Source organism: Melanotaenia boesemani, chromosome 21 (genome assembly GCF_017639745.1).
Source record: "Melanotaenia boesemani isolate fMelBoe1 chromosome 21, fMelBoe1.pri, whole genome shotgun sequence".
Taxonomy (NCBI): domain Eukaryota; kingdom Metazoa; phylum Chordata; class Actinopteri; order Atheriniformes; family Melanotaeniidae; genus Melanotaenia; species Melanotaenia boesemani.
Window position 1 is genome coordinate 5,508,738 of NC_055702.1, and position 24,364 is coordinate 5,533,101.

The 24,364-nt window shown below is 36.2% G+C and overlaps 1 protein-coding gene across 1 annotated transcript; it reads left to right on the forward strand.

The window, feature by feature from the left end:
* The first annotated feature begins 539 nt into the window (after positions 1–539).
* Positions 540–23,739, forward strand: osbpl7 (oxysterol binding protein-like 7). The gene is made up of 22 exons (XM_041973984.1): positions 540–571; positions 6,993–7,174; positions 8,328–8,471; positions 8,576–8,629; positions 9,227–9,340; positions 9,438–9,590; positions 9,683–9,806; positions 10,005–10,123; positions 10,221–10,310; positions 14,335–14,485; positions 14,670–14,776; positions 14,861–15,017; positions 15,326–15,472; positions 15,573–15,709; positions 16,902–17,039; positions 17,322–17,385; positions 17,524–17,602; positions 20,834–20,978; positions 21,055–21,205; positions 21,413–21,539; positions 21,644–21,766; positions 23,092–23,739. The coding sequence occupies exons 2-22, from the start codon at positions 7,043–7,045 to the stop codon at positions 23,198–23,200; spliced, it is 2,565 nt and encodes an 854-aa protein (XP_041829918.1). The 5' UTR covers positions 540–571; positions 6,993–7,042; the 3' UTR covers positions 23,201–23,739.
* Positions 23,740–24,364: the final 625 nt, after the last annotated feature.

The window sequence follows — 24,364 nt, forward strand, 5'->3', positions numbered from 1 at the left end:
AGGGTCACCTGCATCCATTACAAGCCATTTATAATGTTAAATAATTAAATTATAATCCACAGGGAATTAACAAATGGGAAGTTATTCACAAGCATATTCATACTTTCCCCTAAAGACAAACATTTTAAGTTAGTTTAAACTAATTTCTTTATGTTTTATGTTGAAGAAACTGGCCAATGCAAAGTGAGAGGAGCCAGGCTAGATTTACCCCCCACTACATCCCTGCTAGACTGTCGGTATAATTCCAGCTAATACGGATAATGCTCAGGACACATTGCGCACTGTGTGCGCGCTGCATGCCACGCGCAGCCCTCCTTGGATTTGGAGGGAGCTCACAGCCGGCAGAGAGGGCACGGCCTGTCAGATTATGTGGTCAGAATTAGTGATTGTCTGTGGATATAACATGTATTGTGACTCCTCCATTTGAACGCATGTGGACAGGAGAGATTTGTTATTTTTTCTGTTGATGCTATGGTTTATGACATATTCCTGACAACCAAATGAAGCTTCTGTTGGACTGATCAGACGCAGAGGATGGTGGCGGATGATGACAGCCGCAGGTGAAATTCAGGTGAGAGATTTTCTGCAATGCATTTGATTTAAGTCCAAAACAGCCATTAAAACTATCAGATGAAATAATGATTTAGCTTCTATAAATGACTATGTCAGGGCAACATATCTATAGTTTTAAAACACCACCAAATGTTTAAAACTTGCACCCCATTTTTACAATCCAGATTAGTTCACAGAAGACTGTAAAGCTCATGTGAGCCATCAATTATGGATGTAAAAAGGTCTGGCTCAATATATAAGAATATTACTACTACTAAAATCTGTCAGGGTAAGTGGTAAACTGCCCTCTGCTATCTGCAGAGCTCAGACTTGTCTGGAGAATCAGGATTTATTCTATTTAAAATATTTATTATGCAAAATCACTGAGTTTGAACATTCTTAACTTAAACATAGATAAACTGCTTCTTTCAGTGCTGATCATTGTCGCTTCAGTTTTTATTTTAAAGTAGAGATTATAACTGTCGTAATCTGTGCATCCTCACCCCTCCCTCTTGCACAATGTCGTCTTCACCTTAGTTGACTTGTTGACAACAGTTATGAAAGAAGCTAATTATGTTACTCATCTGCATAACTGTTCTGTGGCTTAGGTAAAATCTGTACTCTAGATAAGATTTCATATTCTCCAAAAGAAGGTAAAGCACATGGAAAGTGTTTTTTGTTTGTGAAAGCTTTGGCTCTATAATGAAAGGTTTGCAAATTTGCTTAAGAAATTCTGAAAATGTTGCAATAGTTGTTGCCATTAGATGAAAATCAAACTCTTGAAGTGTGTTTTTGTGCCCCCTCTTGAGTAAGCAAGCTCAGGATCCTTCAAATCCTTTCATCCTGTTTCCTCCACATCATGCTTTCATTACTGAGGTCAGTTACTCTCATCATCCCCTGGCCTTACATAACACTAAGGCAAGCTCAGCTAGGTTATATTATCCATTTTATATATTGAAATATGCTGGAAATGAAATGCTCTATTCTGAGATTTCTGCTGTGAGAACAGAAACTGTGACCCCTGTGGTATTCATCCACAGACAACAACCGAACATAGTAGCTTTCCTTCTTGAGCCAATAAAGTTACAAACAGCCAAATTAAATGCAAATGCACAAATATACTGTTTCTATTTTTAATATAAATAGCTATTTCACAAGATTGTATGCTTAAACTTAAAAAAACCTTGCATCTTTCTTTTTTTCATGCATGTTCAGTTCTTTTTACAAAATTTATTAAAAAATAATACACTGGAAAATTCCCAAGCCTTGTAGCTTGAGAACAATCGTTGACAAAGTTTTTCTCAGAGTTGGGCTGTTGCGATTGTGAAAGTTACCACACACTTTTAATGTGTCAGTGCTCTCTGCATTGAGATCGTGTAACTTCTCATCCAAGCTGCTCCTAGATGCTAAAAATATCTCATGAAAAACCAATTAAGCAGAGGTTAATCCTCTCCATGCAGGCAGTCTTGGCTGTGGTGTTGCATTCAATGCTGGATTACCAACCAGGCAATGCCACACTTTATCTATCCAAACTGGTGTTTAATTTAATAACAAGGTTTTTAAGTCACTGCACAGGAAAGTGTAAATGACTTCTTGTTTTAGCTGATTGGAATCAAACGTTATGCTGCATTTAGTCAGTATAGTGCAGATTTAAATTTGTCCACCAATAGTCAAAAAAAAAGACATATTCAGCTTGCTGTCATCGGTGTCTCAGAAAGGACTCAAGTTTTAGAAGCTGGAACAGATATTAATTATTACAAGTCACACAGGTCCACTCCATTAAAAACATTCAAATTTGAACCAAAACTGAGTGTACCTTTACCTGGGTAAACCTCAGATGTCCAAGTGGAAGTGAATGCAACATGTAATTAATTTCTTTATGTTGATCAACACCACCATGTTCTTGATCCTAATGCAGCATTTATACGGCATCGTCTCACCAACTTCAGACATGGGTGATGATATTTGTCAGAGCAGAATATTTATGTTTTATGAAGAAAATGTAGAAGTCAAAACCCACCAGATGTGACAACTGTGTAAACCGCCAGAAATGCAGAAACAGTGACAAAACTTGCCTCAAAGCAAGTTGCAACAGTGATTAAAGACCCACTCCGATTCTCCTTAAGCTATTTTAATGTGTTCTCAGTGGTCTTTAAATTGTGATTATTAGGTTTTTAGCCAAAATCAGAAAACATGTGCCTCCAGGACTCTGCCCTGCAATGCAGGAACATCTTCAGTAAGAAATTGTTAATTAAAAAAAAAAAAAAAGCTGTATTGGCTGTTGGTTTTTTTACTTGTTTTACTTTACTTTTTGCAATGGATGAGCATGCTAGTTGTAATAACCAGTTAATTATTTTTCCTGAAATCTAAACCCTTTAAAACAAACAAACAAACAAACAAACAAGCGAATAAATGAATAAATGAATAAATGAATAAATGAATAAATGAATAAAATAAAGGTCTTATACATGTACAATACAACAAAACAAAACAACAACAAAAACTATAACCATAAAGTTGGTAAAAATGGCCTCAAAACATCCACTTCATGGTATTTGCTTATAAGCTTATTTGCAACTCTTAGGAAAGTGTTCTCTTTAAGGGGGAAGTAAATAGTCCAAATTAAATATAATTATTCTTCACATGCAATGCTTTTTTTGGCTACTGTTGCACAACAATGAGCATTTTGGGGGAGCTTGCACATATAGAGGGGCTGGAGATTGAACCACTGATCTTCTGACTGAGCTACTGGTTCTCCATCTGAGTCATGGCCAACCCACAATAAAAGAAAAAGTCACAGTGAGACTACTTGTGGTAGGGCTGTAGTTTGTAAAGTGTGTTAAAGCTGTAACCTTCCCTGCTCAGAAGCTTTAAGATTAACAGATTATTACACGGCACAGAAACCACAAGGATGACTCCACGTCTTTATAAGCTGATGTTGCTCTTGTTTTAGGTTATATTTAAGGAAAAGCTGGGCAACTGCACTCTGATACACTTAAAACATTCTGATTTATGTAATATTTACAGTTTAAATACTAAGATTAAGGGAGAAAAACACTGAGTTTCTCATATATGATAAACTGGAAAACACAGCACCAAGTGTTCACACAGAAAACATTCGAATTCAGCCAGGAGAAATTTCTATTCAGCAAAAGCTCTGAGTGTTACTTTAAAACCCACCTGTGTTAGGTAACAGGATTACACAGAACCCCATCTCTTTTCCTACACTGCTGAGTCCATTTTGTTTGGTCTGCTTGTCATAAAGTTGTTTTGTTCTCATAAAAGAGGAATTTTAATTTAATATTCACTAAATATAGCAAGAAGTCATTTAAATCAATATTTTTTTCCAATAATTAACCTATTTTAATTAGGTTATATGTTGGAAAAACTTTCTTTTAATCTTATATTTGAATATGATTGCATTAGTGGAGATACAACACAAAATGAAAAAAGATAAAGAGGGCAAATCACATACAATATATGTCTAAGCTCCACTTCTAATTAATTGTGAGTAATATTTCAGATTTGATCTTATATTTTATAATCAACAAACCCTTGAGATGAAACTTTACTGCAAGATTATCAGAATGAACTTATTGAGTGTAAGAGCAAAGTAAGTTCCCTCGTGTATATTCATCACTATTCTTTTGTCTAACTGTAAATTCAATATATTTGCTGTTCTCCATCATATTGCGTGAGCCTCATGAGCAGATGGAGTTGATTTTAAGAGCAAAGTCTTAACTGTTTTCTGACTTGGCTCCTTTAGACTTAGTTACTTGTAAACCATAGTAGAAAAAAATCCCCAGATTTAATTTCCAAAAATTGTAAGAATAAACTGAACAGGCTTGGACTCTATGAATAACAGACATATAACATTTCTGAAATACTTAATAATGTAAGATTAGAGAGATATTCGTTTTACTTCCACCTAATGAAAATGATGCAATGGAGAGTAGGTGCATCATTGGCATGAGCCTGCGAATGCTTCAGACTGTTAGAAGTAGTTTTCCATGATTCAGCAGATGGCACTCTGGTCTCAGATTGACTTAACTCTTTGATGCATAGTGTCCACTGCAGAGGACACATATTTAAAGGCTGTTTTTAAATGTATGCATGGGTGTGGATCGTACATTGGCAACTTCATTGGACGTTAGTGAGTCACTAATATATATAAAGAATAAATACATTTGATATAGTATATATACATACATTGTAATTACCAAGTTTGCCTCAGTGATAAACGGGACAAGAAAATGATCCAGGTGTTTTTATAGAAAATTTATATTATATTAACACGACAAGATATTATTTTATAAATATTTTCATAGGTCAAATAGAAAAATCAATACACTGAGTAAAAGTTAAAATAAGATTAAAATACAGAAAAACATCAATGTGCATGTCTGTAGAAGTAAAATACTTTATTTGAAAAAAATGTGGTACTGTTTTGTAATGATTCATGCACCAGAGGGTTAATGCCCTGGTAACCTCTCAGTAAAATAAGCTAATGTTATGTTTGATATGTTGATATGAAAATGGCGGAAACTAGCAAGCATTCCGAACCCTCTAAGGACATTGAGGCTAATAATTCACTTCAACAAGCTGTTCTTACTCCCACTTCAGTACCCATTGGCTTCTCTTTTCAGTGCATATGTTATCTCTTCAGGGTCAGTTTTACAAGTGGAGGGTAGTCTGATAGACCTCCAAAGAAAATTCTTCAGGACAGATGTCATGAGATTGTAGAATACTGATGACATTTTGTGAATGTTTTAACCTAGATATGAGACAAGAGGACTGTTATAAAAAGGAGAAATATGCTGTCTAAACCATTATATTTTCCTAAACCAACAACAGTAGGGAGTGCAATAGTACAGGTCCCACGGAGGGTATAAATTCCACTCATGGTACATGACAATTTCTCGGTTGGAAATCCTGTGTTTTATTCTTTTGCCACCCTTTCATCCTTCACATGTGGGATTAACCTAATATTTAAATGGATCATAGTATTTTTTTTACAAGGATGTGAGATTATGTGAGCATTGGGCCTTTAGTATGTCTGTTATCTAAGCTATAAGACAGACTGGATAAATGAACTCAGAGTTGAAGTGTGAAAATCAGTCCTTCTAACCCAGCAGTGCAGTCACGTAACACGCATTATGTAACGTAAAATGTTGGCTAAGCTTTGTCAATGAAGTGTGTTTTTAAAGTGCATTTCTAGCACCTAATGTTTACTAATTCTAATCTAGCATGTTTCCTAAACCTACCCAAGTGCTTTTAATACCTAATGGGGGTGTTAGTACTAGCACACTAATGAAGTGATAATAAGGGCTGGAAGAAAAGATAAAGGCAAAAAAGGATGCAAAAAAAACAACAAAAAAACCCCAAAACAAAACAAAAAAAACAACAAAATAAAAACAAACAAAAAACAAAGAAACAAAAACAAAAGAAAAAACAAAAAAAAACCTTGATAACACTATTTCCTTCCCATAACCAAGAACTTTAATCAGTAATAAAAGTAGTTAAAATAAAGGCAAAACAGTATCTTAACATTGGACGTGAACATAAGTTGGATGTTTGAAGTGTTTATCCTCATCTTCCCCTTCAAACTTCATATAAGGGCTGTGTCATTTATTTTTTTTTCTTGCTTCCATTACTATTAGCATAGCTGCAGAAAAATTTACTGCTGCAGAATAATATTTAGTATTAAGCTGCAAACTAGTTCCCTGTACATCGGAAAATGACTATAAGGGAGATAAAAACTGTCGCAGTGTGCTAATGATAGCATGTTAACAGATTTTACAAACTATGGTGGAGATGTGATGTGAGATGACTGGGAAACAAATTGATGGGAATATTGCACCAATTCTAACTGCAAGGCCTTAAATTTGAGGAGGCTGAGGAAAGGACCCTTTATAAGATCCCACACATGCAGCTTACATGGCATGCCTCTAAAATATTTTTATAGACCCTGCACACGAAAAAGGTACACTGTGTCTTTAAATGCAGTGTTAAGGGCTCTTAACCAAGTGTCAGTCTGGTTGTGGTACAACTAACGTACAACATTGATGTAATAGCTTTCTGTAAAAGCCACAGTGGACAAGTTTTGGACTTGTTTTAAAATAACTCGAGTGCTTAATGTTTTCCATTATTATATTGCTGCTTTAAAATTGTGAGGAATTAAAACTGATTTTTCTGGTGGAATAAAAACCAAGCAAGCAAGCAAACAAACAAAAAACTCCAGGGGCTTACAGCTAATCTGATATTTCACAGAAAAAAATGTAAATAATCTTTTAATGCTGCTATCTCTGAAGTCTAAAGATGTTTCTTTTGATTTTTTAAATCCACCCAGACAGCTGGTGTTCTTATTTGTAGTTGATCATTATCTCATTGACTAACATTGACTTAAAGCTTATTTTATAACCTCTGTGGACTTTTGACAGACTGTATCGTTTTCAAGAAACAGCTAAGACTCTGAGGTCTGCTCTGTGACATGGACTCAAATGGATCTTTACTCAATCGCAGCCAATCACTGGCGAGTGGTCTGGAGAAGACTTCTCCAATGTGGAACAAGCCAGCTCTCTCTCAGAGCAGCAGCACTCTCTCATCTCGCCACTCCAGACAGGTGAGTTGCAGGTCAGTCCGTTCCTGATGCAGTCTTACTCCACAAGGAGATTATGGGTCTGCATGAATTATTGTTGTGTTATAAGGGAGGGCTCAAATCCAGCTTATATCAGATACGGTTTCCTCACTTTATGAGAGTACTGTGTTTCCAAATCAAAATAAATGTAGTCTGTCTTGATCTGAGGCATAAGCATAACAAGTCGGGCATCGGTGTCAGTTGGAGGTTAACATCAAGACATTGTGATTATGGAGGAAAACATTAAGGGCATTTGCAAACATTTAAATGTAAAACTACATACAATAGGACAAGAAAAATAAAATATTTAAGGAGACGGTTTATAAATAATAGCAATTTTTAGATATGAGATGTCTAAACATAATGCAAGAGTGAACAGACCTTTGTAAATGAGACATAACTGTAATTTTATCAGACAGGAGGCCTGTGTTATCAGAAATTGGATTTTACAAGTTTAACATTCAACACAACATTTACACAAAAAAAGAAAAGCAAACCATAGGCACAAATTAAGTTTTGTAGTTGCTTGGGCCTAATTATAGATGTCTAATAGCACAGTTTCTTGAACACTCCCTGCAGGATAAATGTTTTAAAACTATGTGGGCTAATAACTGTTTGGTGGGTCATGTTTAATATGAATAGTTATTTTAGGGTTTGAACTGACAGTTATTTTATTATCCATTGATAATTATATTGGTCATTTTTCTAAATGTTATCTTTTTATCTTTTTTGGTCATATTTCTACAAAAGTCCATCTTAGACGTAACACATAAATCTTTTTACTTCTTATCTATTATTAAAATATATATGAATATGAAATCAATATAAAACAGTAACAATGTTTATTTTTATTTAAATAAAACTATTGCATGTCTAGAAACATTTAAGCAAATCAGTGCCCTCGAAGAGGAATCACATTTATCCTATCCTAAAGCTTCAAATGAAAAGCAAGCCTCTCCTTATGCAAAGATTAAAATGAATTTAACTGAGGCAAAAAAAGAAAGTTTATTTATTTATTTATTCTAAATATGGGCGAATGGGCTATTTAAGAAAAAAGTAAACAAAAAGATATATCTGGGTTTCTGTAAACATGTCAAAACCTGAATACAACTCTTGTTCTGGTTCCTTCTTTCCACAGATTATCAAAGACTGGGAAGTGATTGATGACCTTCACACAGAAATGCAAACAGGAAATGAGCGTTCTAAGGATATGACTGCTCCAGGAATCTGTGAAGGGTATCTGCTCAAGAGGAGAAAGTGGCCTCTTAAAGGATGGCACAAGGTGTGATTTGTCTGCATTCATTGATTATTTTCCCAGAAAGTTACACCGAATAATAATTATTAAACAGGAGTCTGTTTTTAGAAGGGAATGAATTTCTTTTTCAGAGATACTTCACCCTGGAAGCGGGAATCTTACGTTACTCCAAAAATCAACAAGATGTAAGTGAACATTAAATCTCTAAAAAGATGTTTTATGCTTTACCCACCCTTCAAATATTTCTTTAGAAGTTGGTTGCCAAGATGACTTGTAGCATCGTTTATGCTTAATCATTTACATAAAATCAAATTCTTTTAAATTATTATTTCTATAATTTAACCAACTTTATTCGTTTGTTTTATGCAAAATTCTCAAATCCAAATTAATTTAAATTTGTTATGCAATAAAAATGCATAAACCTACTAAGTGGGTATAAATATGTATTTTTTTGAGTAAAGAGAAATACGATTGAGAAATGCAGCTTGCCTAGTTTTGTCTCATATTAAGGCAGCAAATTTAGCAGCTTTTTCTTTGGAAAACTGCTGCATGCATCATTATTAGTATAGAATGTGGGTGAATGTGGTTATGTGTATAAATTATGCATTGTTAGTGTTTAATAATTTTATTTTCACTTGCAACTTCATGCAGTATGCAATGTATATTATACATTTATTTATTGCCAATTCTAACCTCTGCACCTAAAATATAATGAAAGTTTAATGTATAATGGTATCTATTAAAGTATTTAAAACACTTAAACCTTTTCATTCTCACTTAAGGTTTCCAAAGGACGAGTCCAAGGTTCACTGGACGTTAGCCTTGCTGTTATGTCGATAAATAAAAAATCGAATCGGATCGACTTGGATGCAGGGGACATCCTCTACCATATGAAGGTAAACAGTCACCAAACACAGCTGATTTGCTTAATAAATTAATTAATAGTGTGCCATCAGATGAAAAAGATAAATATGACCAATTTTTATCACAAAGGCAAAGAGCCACGATCTCTTCTACATTTGGGTGACCAAGCTGCAAGCCCACCGCTTGTATAAGAAAAATGAGGCAGCTCAAGCTCATGGTGGCCTCCAACAGACATCGTCTCATACCACTGCAGCTGGACAAGCTCAGCAAAATGGAGATTTGGTGACTACAAAATAAAGAATAACGAAAAACTCACAACACACTACAACTTAAGAGGCAATTTCTAATGAGAATTACTTGCCTCTGTTTTCCAGGGCTCTGCAGGAGTGACAGATTCAGCTGGAGCATCAGGGGTGCTACCCTCAGCCAACACTGCTGTGAACACTAAAGTGTCTGCATGGCTGCAACAAAGTCACTACCCAGACACATGCATTCAAGGTATTTGGCATACTAATAGATGCAAGGACAAATAAAGCATTGACTAATTTATTTATTTTATTTCAGCTCCAAATGTAAAAACAAAACAACCACAAACCTATAACACAATCTACACATTTAAAAGCTTTGGTAATATGACATTATATGAAGATATAAAGTCACTCAACATATGAATAAACCTCATATGTTTTTCTCCAGAGTTGAACCGCTGTAACTTGGATCTTTCTGAGCTAAACCGCTTAATCCAGAGGCTCCAGGCACTGGAGGTCGGCCAGAGCTTCACAAATGGAGACCTGCAACGCATCATCAGCATACAGGTACACACAGCCTAATAACTTTTAATACACAGCTAACGCAACAGAGTAATAGAGTTTCACTTTAAAATGAAATCAAATAAATCTTATTTTGGATCAGAACCTTTCACTTGAGAAACCAAAGAAGCCAAAGTCAGGAAAGATGTGGGGTCACTCTCGCACACTGTCCAGAGTGGAGGCACTTGGAATGGTAAGAATGGTCTGTAACATGTTGTCTCTATTAAAGATGTCACTATTTTACAAAAATGTGAGATTTTACATGATAATGTTTTAGGTAATTTTACTTAAGCTTTGATTAAATCCAAATATGGAGTCTTTTTCTTTTTGGAGTGTTTCTATTATTGGTCACTTTTAGAACATATTGGGTTTATGTATATGACATCCCAAATACCCAGTAACATTTTGGGGCCTCTCTCTAATCTAATCCAAAGCCTATTCGTGGGATTACCAAATCGGTGAGTTGCCTTTAGGCAGAACATGAATTAACATGATACACAAAATTTGCACCCTGCAACAAACTGCTGTTTTGACATTACACACTGACTGTACTTAAAAAGGGGATAAAAAGATGCAAAACATTTGTTTATTAGTTTGTTTCAAACGAGGCTGTTCTGTGTGTGTGGTGTTCACAGAAGATAACCTCAGTGTAACAGTTTCATATTCCAAAGAGTGCTAATCAATTTTTTTTTTTTTTCACAAAAATCTAAATTTTAGTTTGAATGTCTTAATGGATCAGCCAAGTAAACCTGCTCAAACTCTGGATGTTAAACCCTCTTAGCTTTTGTTCCTTTCCCCCAGTCTTGTGGGACAGTGAGAATAGATGGCTGATTATCTATTTTTCTTGCAAGCCAAGCTCTATAGTAGGGTTATTAGAGTGGGTCCCACAAAGGCCGCAGTTCTGTAGGTTTTCAATGTGTCCTTGCTCCAACACACCTGACTCAAATCAAATGGATCCAACAGAGTCAGGTGGAGCAAACCTGCAGGGTTGCGACCCTCGTGGAACCTATTTGAATAGCACTGTTCTACAATTCTGATGGTTTTCTTTCTTAGCCAGCAAACTAGACTCGTTTAAATGAACTAATGAACAACTTTAGCTAACAGGACAGAAATCCTGAAGGGCTCACTGCTAGATGTGTCTTTACATTACATTTTCTTCTCAATTTTGACATGTAGTGAAAGCTTAGTTGTAGCTAAAAAACAACATCAATCATGGCTGTACATGGCAACGTAATTCTAAAGTGGAAAAACAAAGAAAGAAATCATTACAAAAACAAACAAGCAAAAAAAAAAAAAAAAAAAAAAAAACCACACAAATGAGATCGAATAGAAAATGTGAAGTTGTTGTCACACATCACTTTATTTAGATGCCATATTGTATTTATGTTTTCTCTGCAGATGTCTTTTGTATGTATAGACACTGACTATCCAACATCAAGATAGTGTTTGCATTCATATTGTAGGACCAGCCTCTAAATTCATATCCATATGCATCAATGGCATGATTTAATTTGTCCTGATAAGGTTCACCTTTCCTCAGTAGATTTAGAGGTACACAAACAAGCCAAGCAACAATGACATCAGGAAAAGCTAACAGGAGACAGTCTTTACAAGCTGGTACTTCTGTCTCAACGTGCAACATAGCGTGACTCACCTTCACATTTTCTATTAGCCATACTCCAGCCATTTTGATGGTACACCTTGGCTACATTCACTCTGCAGGTCTTAATGTTACTACATTTTTTTCTGAGATCTGACTGTTTTGTTCTGTTTTTCTTTTTGTGTAGTTGTTCACATTAAAATTTAAATGCAACTGCTATCAGACTTCAGTCTGAATGGCCTATGGCCTTGAAGTGCCCTACATGCATAGAAGGACATGCAACCTTACATTGCATGACATGTACATGGAACAGTGTTTCACCTACCATTTGAACCACCTGTAAAGCAGACAAAAATATCTACATTTTTTAAATGATTGCATGGTAGTAAAGACAGCATGCTCTCATGCAAATAGCAGCCAGTGTAATTACACTGTTCTGGATCCAAGTACAGAAAAGAGCCTAATTGCTGAATGCTTTGTCCACAACAAAGAGCATAAGTTACTTCAATGGTGTAAAAGTCATATGAAATGCAACATGAGTGTTCAGACTGAGGTACAGGACCACATGTTTAAGAGGCCTGGGTCAGATTAAAAAAAGAACAAAGCTGAAATCTACTATTCAGACTGTTATTAAAACAAGAAAATTAGACATGGGTGAAATATGGGCAAAAAGTAAGATTTAGGCTCCCTTTTCCTGCAGGGTGAACGTGGCCTTACACTTCAGTTTGCGAAATCATATTTAAAAGACATGCCTTGCTTTTTAGCCAGTAGCTTCATGTGCTGTGTAATGTTAAAGGAATAGTTTGGGGACATTTTTAAATTTACTTTGTGACTGAAAAATTGATGAGAAGCGCATTTATGATTTATTCAAACAGGAAGCTAACCTAGCTTACTTTGGCTAAAACCATTTAAAGCCAGCTGTTTCAACAGGTGACAAAAGCAGACTCCATGAACAGGCCTTTTCTTAATTTTACAACAGGGATTAGAGCTCTAAAGTAGAAAATGTTAACTTGCTAACATGTAGTTAACCAGCATGTTGATGTTAGCATTCAGGTCAAAATTCCTATTCCTATGCTACAGCAGCAAAGTGTTGCTAGCATAGCCTGGACAGTCTGCCGGTTTCTAACCTTTATGCCAAGCTAGGCGAACAGCTTTTGGGCTGTAACATCAATAAACTGGTCTAGCTGTGGAAGATGTTATTACTTAACTTTAAAAGAAGCCAATAAATGTAAACATTCTGCACACACACAAAAACAAACAAACAAACAAACAAACAAAAAAAAAAAACAAAAAACCAAACAAAACAATTCATTAATAGGAACTGCACTTTTAGTGGTAGATGTTTTATTTAGTACCTGAGTATGAGTCATGGAAATATGTTCCTTGGTGTTTTAATTTCCATTATGTTATTAATGCCACTGGTGGATTATAAGGAAGTAGTCCACTTTTTACTTCTTCTCCAGGAAAATTAAACGCTAATTGTCTAGGGTGTATGATGTCAGGGTAGTAATATTTTTGTAAACAAAGTTAGTTTTGCAGCACAGTATTTGAGTAAATCTACTTAACAGCCATACATCTTCTCATCCATCTTTTGACCTCAAAGCACATAAATAATGCATGCAATGCAAACAATGCAATGACAAACTATTCTTTTAACATTTATAGTTTTTGCCTCTATGGTCCATGCTACAATCTGCAGTGGAAAAATTCACTTGTTTAAAACATATAACCAATTAATGTTTTCTGTATCTACAAGTGTGCAAAGCTGTCTGAGATTAATGTAACAATCAGTACCAGTCTATTGAGCCATTCTGATGCAGTCTGTGTGTAACCTAATCTTTTACCATGACAACTGCTAGTTTACTGATTATCCATGGACCTGGATCAGTCTCCCATACAAAAGGTGGTGCAGAGAGAATATGGGCCAAAGTTGCCCATCATGGATGCTTGCTTTGAGAAGAGACTGAGGAGATTTATAGTTATCAATGCTTTTACTATTCTTACCTAAATATATGGAAAAGAGCCACATGCATGTCCACAAAGGTTTGCATACAGGAATGTGGAAACCATTTTGTCCTTGAGTGTTCAATAACTATTTGTAACAGTCAGACCTGTTCCAAATAGTTTAGAAGATAATTAGACATGCTATGTGGTCCATATGAGAAAAAGTACCATTGTGTACCACACTGCAACAGTGATTTCCAACAAGCAGCTTCAGTGGGAGCAATATGATAATAATATAATATGTTAATTGTAAATAAAAAGTCATATAAACAAACAAACAAATACACGTGTTATATCCAGTACCATATAATCCAATACATGTTGCTGGATGTAATGTTACACCACACCAGTCAGACAAGTAGCATATGGCATGGTCTGACTCAGGCAACCAGTTTGTGAAGCCTCTTATGTTGGATGTTTCATGAATTTACAGTATAAAACATTCTTTGCAAACTATAGAAACTGCTGCTTTGCTTGTGAGCAGGCTGACACCGTCTGTGCTAGACAACACATCACAACAATAACACCTGCACTCAGACTGACAGATAACAAGGAGGCTATTAAATTAACCGGTGGATCAAGCACCCTTCATCCTCTCCTGTTCACCTCACAGCTGTCCTCCAGTCACCTGAGCAGCTCATCCCACCTTGGAGCATCAGTGCCCTCTATTCCCGATTATGTCTATTCTCAGCTGTCCCCTGCCACTGTTGTATCACCCGAGGGCAAGAAAATCCAGCAAGACATCTGCGCCATGTCACTACGAGGTCAGATAAACAGGAACATATAATCATTACCATTATGGTATAAATTACCAAATTGTCATCTATAAAATTAACTGAGACAACATCTTATTTCATAGAGCCAGTAGATGTAAGGTTTATACAGGTCCTTTTTATATTCAAAGACAAACAGCTCTAAATTAAACATCTCTGTATTGTGCCTCTTTAGTGCTTGCCTCGTTAAAGTCTGTGCATGAAACTCTGTCTCTTGAGAGGCAGAAGATGCAGGAAGTCTGGGAAACCAACAACATCCACCAGTCTAACACATTAGCTGTGGTAAGACGAATTTGATTAGATTTTTCTGCAACACTTTCCTTGTGTTTTTTATGTTCCTCAATGTTTCTCTACCTCCATCATCAGCCTGTAACATCCCATGGGCCACCGTCAGTGGCAGATTCAGCTGCAGAATATTTTGATGCTAGCGATGACATCCTTTGCGGTAGCTCCTCTGAGGTGTCTGATGAATCTGGACTCAGTGATGGAAGCACCACCAACTCAGAGCCAGAGGAAGGACATGGTGGGTTCAAGTACACTTGTAACTTTGGCCATTCTTTGTAAGTGTTGTAACCTGTTGTTGTAAACTTATCGAGGCATAAAATTACAGTTATTGTAATTTCTTCACATTCTTTTCTTGCAAGTTGTATGAAAAGCAGAAAAGATAGTATGGGAATATTTTTTTTTTTCATTTTGTTAAAAGATCTGTAACTCATCCCAGCTCCATTGGGTTTGAGAACAGCCCTTAATTGATTGGCCAATCCATAGATGTAAATTTTACGCAGCTTTTATTACCAATGTGATTGAAATTTTGCTTTAACAACACTGCAGCATCAGCAACTCGGAAATACCGTGCAAGCATTTCAAGAGCTCCTAACAGTGTTGTTCACAAGAGCACCGGGCGCCGAACAACACTGCCAGCTCACTGTCCTGACAACAGCCATGTGGGCCTCATGGCTATCCTCTACAATAACATAGGCAAGAACCTTGCATCGATACTCACAAAGAAAAACAAGTCTTTTTACTTTAAACTGTAGTTATGGCAGTTTTTAGAGAACTATGTGCCATTTCTCCTCAGGTAAAGACTTGGCTCGGGTGTCCATGCCGGCTGCTCTAAATGAGCCTGTTAACCTGCTGCAGAGGTTGTGTGAAGAGCTAGAGTATTGTGAACTGCTGGATACAGCCAACAACACACCAGACCCATACCAGAGGATGGTAAGACTGTTCCAATATACAGGATGTTTGTGATAGAGATTCAGAAGATTGTTGTTGATGGTGATCACTAAAATTATACCAAACCTAAATTATTCCTGTGCAGTATCAAGAATGATACAAATACTTTGACTTTAATTTGACCCAAAATAATTAAGACACCTAAAAGGATATTAGCTGTTTTAGACAGACTGCAAGGAGGGATAAGAAATCGCTAACAATTTTTTCCTAGAATAACTAGACATGTGGCTCCATTTGATCTTGCTCATAGGAAACATGGAGTTTTGGAACATTTTCATGGTAACAATATGTGAAGTCAATATAATCACCATGTAAATTCCTATGTAAAACCTATATAACCACATGTAAAATGCATGTAAGTTCCCTTTTAACCCATATAATCACATGTGAAATGAATAAGTTCCCAAGTAAAACCCATATAACATGTGAAACCCATGTAAAACCCCATGTGAAACTTATGTCAGTGTTTCGGAATCCAGGTCCTCGGGACCCCCTGCCCTGCATGTCTTAGACGTGTTCCTACTCCAACACACCTGATTCAAATTAATGAACTTCCTCATCCAGTTCTTTGCAGCCCTTTAACGAGCCATTCGTTTAATTCAGGTGTTGAAAAAGGGTTACATCTAAAACATGAAGGGCAGGGGGTCCCGAGGACCTGGATTAGGAAACATTGACTTATATGGTTATATGTGAAATTTATGTGAAACCCATAAAACCACATGCAAAATGCATTGAAGCGCCCATGTGAAACCCATATAATCAGATATGAAAACCTATAATTTCCTCATGTGAAACACATGATCACATGGGAAACTCATGTGCAAAATTTGTGTTTCAAGGTTCCAAAACAAGGTTCCATATGTGCTAAACCACATGGGATCACATATGAAATGTTTTTCTGTAAGGGAAAGACTAATAGGACGAACTGGATTCTCAAATATAAACTTAGGAGACTGATAATAAGAAATATGCTTATACTTTTGTGTGAAATATAAAAAAGTATCACAACTGAAAACTGTTGTATATTAATGAAACTAAGCTGTCACAGAAACATAAACCAGGAACAGCTGGAAATCTCTTGGTTTTGATGAAATAAATAAAATTGATAAGAGCACTATTGTTTTTTTTACTGCTGAATAAGAATAAAATAAACTTTCATGCTTTTATTTTTCAGGTTTACATTGCTGCCTTTGCCATTTCTGGATACTCCACTGCAACATTTAGAAACCGCTACAAGCCCTTCAACCCGGTGCTGGGGGAAACATTCGAGTGTATCAGAGAGGACCGGGGTTTCCACTTCATCAGTGAGCAGGTATCTTATTCAGAAGTTTCTTCTTTGTTTCAAATCCATATTTACCAGTTTTTGAGGGCAGTAATTAGCTGCTATAGTAGATATAGTACAGTTAAACTGATTCACTGATATGTTGCTTAGCATCAAAGTAAAATGTAAACTTTAACTTCTATCCTAATCAACTGCATCAATCACAGTATTAGCTATTGTTTTTATATATAGGTCACATTAACTAAGTTTAAAATAGTTTAAAACCTAAATCTGTACATGCCACTTTTTAACCTTTTCTTGATATTTTACCAGGTCTGCCACCATCCACCCATCTCAGCCTGCCATGCACACTCAGAAAACTTTTCCTTTTGGCAAGGTGAAACATGTTTTTGACCTAAAATATCTTTTTGTCTACAGTCATTTGTCTCCTGACTATAAAAGGTTTTTAAAAGGCTGCTCATGGATGTATATAAATTGCACAGCATTATCAACACCTGCTTATATCTCTGAACAGACCAGCGATGGAAGAATAAATTCTGGGGGAAGTCACTGGAAATTGTGCCAACAGGGATGGTCAATGTGACTTTGCCGAGGTAAATGATGTGCTTCAAGTATATGTGGTGCAAAGTTTGTAAATTCACTGCTGCTCTATCAGATCAGACATGATACAAATCAATAAGTGCAACTGAAAATTATGTTTTATATGAGAAGATAAAGTCTGTTTTAGCTATAATTTGTATGTAGAACGTATTTGGGCAAGAAATAGGCTTCACATTGGTTTTATGTGGAATTATTCACAAATTCCATACTGGTCCAATGTTCACTATCCAAGTTTGCCTGATGCAGGACAATGCAGGAGCTTGTGTGGCCCCAGATGTGTTCCCTGTTCATTCATTGAACCCACATGGGCCTATGTATGTTGCCCATTGTTAAGCCATGCAAACATTTCCCATTAACAACCCAAGCACAGCCCTCATTGGGTGTTCACCTGTGTTTGCCTGTATAGTTGACCCAAGAGAGCCTAGCTGTTTAATTTGGGTTGCTTACCCATGAATCTGAGCCTGACCAACATCTATTTAACATTTGGTTAATATGGAACCAATGAAAGTCCCATATGGGGCATTAACTACCCACAATGACACTAGTGTAGGCAGTTGATAGCTAAGTTAAGTCATCAATTAACTTCTAAACTTGTAAACCTAATGATCTCATTTGTGAAAGAGGTCACATTATGCATTTCCTTTGCTACAGGTCTCCATTTTTAAAGCCTATATTTACTCATAACATTCGAACATTAACAGTGGAAAACCCTGGAATCATCGTCAAGTACTAATTCTAATTATATAAACAAACAGAACAAGTAAAGAAGTGTAAAGTAAGTAGGAATTAGGTGCGTTAGGGTGTTAGAGGTGTTAAAGAGGTGTTCTTGGAAGAGATGAGTCTTAAAGAGGTTGTGGAAGTTATAAATTGATTCCCAGGCTCTGGCATTTAATTCCAACAGGAATCACAAATTAGAACAGTCTGGACTGAGACTGCCTTGTATGTGAATGGCAGTGCGAGACAATGTTCTGGAGACATGTGCAGTATTTGATAAAGGGCGTTAGCTTTAATGTATTTGTTTGAATTGATGAGTGCAGACCTAGAAGTCACTGTATTTGATTTGTGCAGCCATGGATGTTGGGCGTCAGTGAATAGTAGAGAGATATGACTCTTTTTGTTTGACCAGATGCACACATATTTAAAAAAACTACTAAACTGGGAGCTCTATCAAATCACAATCAACAAAGAAGAGAAATAAGGACCCGGTGAAAAAAACATCACAAAAGTAATGATGTTATGTGGATTACTTATTTTTCCATGAATAAACACCAGACCCACTGCTGTGTTCAGGACCACCTGTAATGTTTTAATCTGCATACTGGGAGATCTCTGAGAAGAGCATTGCATAAGCTGAAGTGAGAGATATCCAAGATCGGAACCAGGATTTGGGTGGGATTTGGAATAAAATAAGGCTGGTCTTTGTTGTGTTGTACAATGCAAGGAGAGATTGCTTTGAGACAAAAGCAACTATTTGTCACTCAGGGAGTTGGCTTATGTTTCAAAGAAAAGAAACTTGTACTTCTTTAAAAAATGTTTTGGATGTCACAAAAATGCTTCATGTTCATCCCTTCGAATACCATGTTTTATATGAGGTAATTTTTGATTAACCATGGACTGGGCTGATTTCTCATGAGACTGGGGACAACCACATTTTAAAGTCTCTAATACTTTCCACTCAGAAACATCCTGCTAAATCCAAACTGCAGCAGCAGGGTGTTGTCCAACTTTTAGGACCCTTATATATGTCGACAAATGGTTATCTGGAAAGCTTGGAGCTTTGACGAAAGCCTGTTTCTTTAGTCTTTTCAGCATTGAGAAGTAACATTTAAGATGTCTTCAATCTGTGTATCGTCAGCATAATACTGATAAAACACATGGCTGAAATTTTGTATCAGCTGCTTTACATTTAGAGAATAAAACAAGTCCAAGCATAGATCCCTGAGGAACCCCATAAATCAGATGCACTAAGATGGGGGAGCCCTCATCAGTTTCAAGAAAAACTTCTTGAGAGCCACTTTAGGGATTTAGATAAAATGACTTATTTTTCTAATTGATTAGTGAGAATAATGTGATCAACAGTATCAAGTGCTGACAACAAATCCAAGAGAACTAAACTGATTATTCTATATAATCTAAGTGCATGTGAATATCATTTGCAACTCTGAGGAAAGTTCTTTGTTTGTGGTTTAAACCTGTTTGAAATTAGTCCAATTTTAATCAGCTGTGTTTGCCTTTTATCCATGAGTATTCTTTTTGAATACTCTAAATCAGGGCTACTCAATTTGGTCCTACGAGGGCTGCAATCCAGCAGGTTTTCCATGTATCCCTGCACCAACACACCTGAGTCAAATTAATGAGTCATTGTGTAGAACCTGATTGGCTGTTAGAGCCACCTAATTTGACTCAGGTGTGTTGGTGCAGGGATACATGGAAAACCTGCTGGATTGCGGCCCTCGTAGGACCAAATTGAGTAGCCCTGCTCTAAATACATTACTGCCCCCTTCACTCTGTAAATTTATGTTAGAGCAGGTGGAGTTTTTTTTTGCCCTGTGTTAAAGTGCCACTTGTTTATTTTTTAATTTTATTTATTATTATTATTTTTCTAAGCCTGTCCTGTCCAGCATCATTGCAAGCAAAATGATAATCTGGTTGCTGTATCGTGCTGAACAAATTTGCTCTGCCAAGGGGAGGCCTATGGGTAAGGCTCCTCTTGATAATCTGATTTATTTATTTATTTATTTACTTTGAATCACGGAATCTATGTAATCTTGCTGGACCTGACCGGAGGGGACAGAAAAAGATGGAAAACAGCAAAAAGATGCAAAAAGGAAAGACAAAAGGAGACAAAAACATCACAGACAGAAGGAAACAACCCTTCAATTCACACCATCACCAGACAACAAACTGTTACACCTGTACATGAACACACCAGAAAATTTCCTACAACTTTTACAAAAAACAAAAACAAACAACCACTTGTTTAGAAACTCACAATATGAGGAGGCCCTTTCATCGCTGGTGATTCTTGACATTGGTTTGGTGTATTGAGCCCCACATATCAAACTGAGGGCTTTAGCTGCAGCATTTACTTTGGTTACATGACCATTATGGTGGAGAATACATGGATAATTAAAATGTGAAATTTTTTTCTCTGATTTTTGTCCAAAAACATGCCATAATTAGTGATAACAACATAATTTCAATAATTTCTGTATTTTGTCCAGGTATGGGGATCATTATGAATGGAATAAAGTAGTGACCTGCATCCATAATGTGCTCAGCCAGCAGCGGTATCTGGAGCATTACGGAGAAGTTATCATCCAAAACCTCAACAGTAATGTCTGCACATGCAAAATTACCTTTGTCAAGGTAAATTAAATCCTTACTCAACTACACTATTTCTCTTTACTTCTTTTGTAACTGACAGATTTTTATTCCTCTGTAGTCTCGTTATTGGGGTTCAGAGACAAACAAGAATGAGGTGCAGGGCACCGTGCTTGACCAAAGTGGCAAAGTTATTCACCGGTTCGGCGGTCTTTGGCATGAAGGAATCTTCTGCGACACTCTGCCGACTCCAAAATGTATTTGGAAACCAAGTGAGTTGCTTTTAACTCCTTTATTCATTGATAATACAACCTTCTGTTTTAAGTCTTTATGTCACATGTTGTGATGTTCGTCACTGAAGGTTTAAATGGAGGTGAAATAATTGGCTTCTACTCCTACTGTAAAAACCACTAATCACCATAAATCCAAGTGTCACGTTTGTTCAGCAGCTCACCTGTGAGGTCTCTGTCATCCCACAGATCCCCAACCTAAGGATTACTTGCTGTACTATGGCTTCTCCACATTTGCCATGGAGCTGAATGAACTCACCCCAGACCTGACGCCTTTCCTGCCGCCTACCGACAGCCGTCTGCGTCCAGACCAAAGGTCAGAAACAACACAATTGTGATGCACAAGATAAACACAGCCAGTGATGAAATGTCAACTAGCATTTTTATTAATTAATTTAATCTTCATTGACTTTCCTGCAGAATGTTGGAAGAAGGAAAAGTAGCTGAATCCGACAAAAAGAAAGATGAGGTAGAGGAATGTCAGAGGGAACGGAGAAAAGCGCTTGCCAAAAAGGGTGAAGAGCATGTTCCACGTTTTTTCAAGTGAGTTAATTCTGCTCCAGATTAGCAAAAATCTGTTTTTATCCCACCAAAAAACAGATCATAAACGCTCTTCCTTTATATTTTTTATATTAAAAAGCAATGTTTAATTATCTTTTAGTCTAAGAATCCCCACCATGTTTTGTTCCTGAACACACCTGATTCACATGACAGGCCACAATCAGGCTGCTACAGAGCGTCATTACAATTAGTTTGAATCAGGTGTGTTGGAGCAGAGACCCATTGTGAACTTGCAGGGGACAGCACTGGGAATCAGTGCTTTATGGCATCATTGTTACATGTGATTCTTTGACATTTGCATACACAAGAATCTTTCTAAAAAAAAAAAAAGCTGAAAATGGCCTGAATTGGAAGATAAAATCTAGCAAATAAAGGTTGAGAATGATTGTTCAGTTTTATATTTTAATTTTTTATTTTATATTTAACAACTTTAGTCTCAAAACAAGGAAAAGCCTGTGCATTGCTCTTTTTTAGCATCACAATTTCTTGTTATATTTTTGCCTCCTGGGTCTTTGTCAAGAACTTTCTTACAATAGTAGTCTATACATGGTACTCCACTCATATTTCTTTTTTAAGCTGTATTTTCTAATAGGGATGCTAATTGGAGGTGTTTATTGTTTTTCTATCAAATATGTGCAATCTCTGGTGATGCTGCTAATCTGATGCAGCTGTGACTAATTACTGAGGGACTGCTGACAGAAAATAAAGTCTCACACCTGTGCAGAGTAACACAGAGCTGCAGCTTTAGCAAAAACGTTCAAGTGTTAATTATCTGCTGCGCTGACTTTCAGAAAGTGATGAAAATTTCCTCATTAATATATTGAGAAACAGAGCCTCTTGCAGTCTTCAAATATAAAATTACCATAAACATGGGGGGGGAAAAAAGAACCAAAACAATTAAATATAATTGTTTTCAATATTTTTACATTATTTTCAATTAAATGTGTTTGAATATTTTGCAACATTGCAGTAGTTTTTTTTCTCTGGGAAACATGTTAGTTTTTGTATTTAGATGATAAATAATAACTGTATATTTGATATGACTTGACTCAGCTGAGCTAGTAAAATGATATTTACAATAAAGTAACAGGAATAAAGCACAATTATTCCCATATATGTAAACCTTGAACTTTGGATCACAAACTTTGGTTATTTGGTGTAGTTCTTTGCTGTGAACAGTTGTTGAACAGTAATAACTTCCAGTTGTCAGATTTTCAACCACTTTGCAAATACATGAATCATGTAAATGTCAGACTTTGGACATGAATGCCTGTCTCCTGTTCTTTCTTTTTTCTTTTTCCCCTCAGGAAAGCCAAAGATTCCTGTGGACGGGATGTGTGGTTGACAAACGGGACTTACTGGGAGCTTCGGCAGAATCCAGGTTTTGCTCGCCTTGAAAACATAATTTTATGGTGACTGGATGAAATCACAGCACCTTCTGGACAACACCAAATGAAAGAGGAAGACGGTGTTTTATGTGTGGGACAGCATACATGACCTGCTCTGGGAGAGTAGAGATGTTGCTGCTCATCTTGCTTTTTCTGCACACTCATGACTGGCTCATGGGAAAACCTCCTTCATCATACTTAACCACCAAATCATGACTGGTAAAGAAATGTAGAGGGAACTTTTAATTTTGTAATTAATTTGCTATTATTATTAAGATTATTGTTATTTTTAGATTACTTCAGTTAACGTAATCTTTTCTTTGGGGACTTCACAGTAAACTGTGGTTAGTAAGTGGCTGACTATATTAATGCATTATGTGTAAACTTTCCATCAAATCTCATCTTTGTTTCAACCAGCTTTCTTTATTGAGTGAATGTCTAACTGTACAGCTAAAAAAAGGAACTGGAGTCAGGCCTGGATTGTTAAGAAACAAATGATAATGTTTCTCTGTGACTATTTAAATAGCAGCATGTTTGCCAATATCACTTTAAAAGGAGATGATATATTTGCGCTGGAGTTAAAATCTGATTTCTTCTGCTTTTAAGTGGCAAACAATGAGCGATTGTCTGCAGCAAACTCTGCTGTAAAGAAACTCTGCACGTTCCATATGCCTAAATATACTAAATGTGTTTAAAATCAAATTTTAAGAAACTTTGAAGCCAGATCCTGATAAGGGGTTTTGCATCCTGCGTAAAGGTTCATAATCATTGATCTTCATAGCTTTCACATTATAAGATGCAAAAAAGATGATATATATAGATATTTACATGGCAACCTAAGAGTGGATGTTATCTTAATACAGTTTTAACATCTTTTTTTTTTTTTTTTTTAAAGTAAAACACTTTGTCTATAAGTTCACAAGTTGTGGATATTAACAACAAGTATATCAACATTTTAAAATTTCTTCCCCTCTAAGATTTGGTGTCATCATTCCTGAATATTCAGTGTGTTTCAAACTTTATTTAATGTTAAAAATGAACAATATTCAGAATAGATATATTTATATAAGCAGAGAATGTTTTCATGCTGTATATGACATTAATAGAATCCAGCTATTTGGAAATATGTACATACTGTATATGCATATTTATACAGTACATTAAAGTGATCACATCAAAATTGTGTTATTTT

Coding starts and splice junctions, on each gene's coding strand:
- osbpl7 (XM_041973984.1), top strand. CDS start 7,043: ATGGACTCAAATGGATCTTTACTCAATCGCAGCCAATCACTGGCGAGT. Junction 17,040..17,321: donor TCCACTTCATCAGTGAGCAG/GTATCTTATTCA, acceptor ATATTTTACCAG/GTCTGCCACCATCCACCCAT. Junction 20,979..21,054: donor GCAAAATTACCTTTGTCAAG/GTAAATTAAATC, acceptor ATTCCTCTGTAG/TCTCGTTATTGGGGTTCAGA.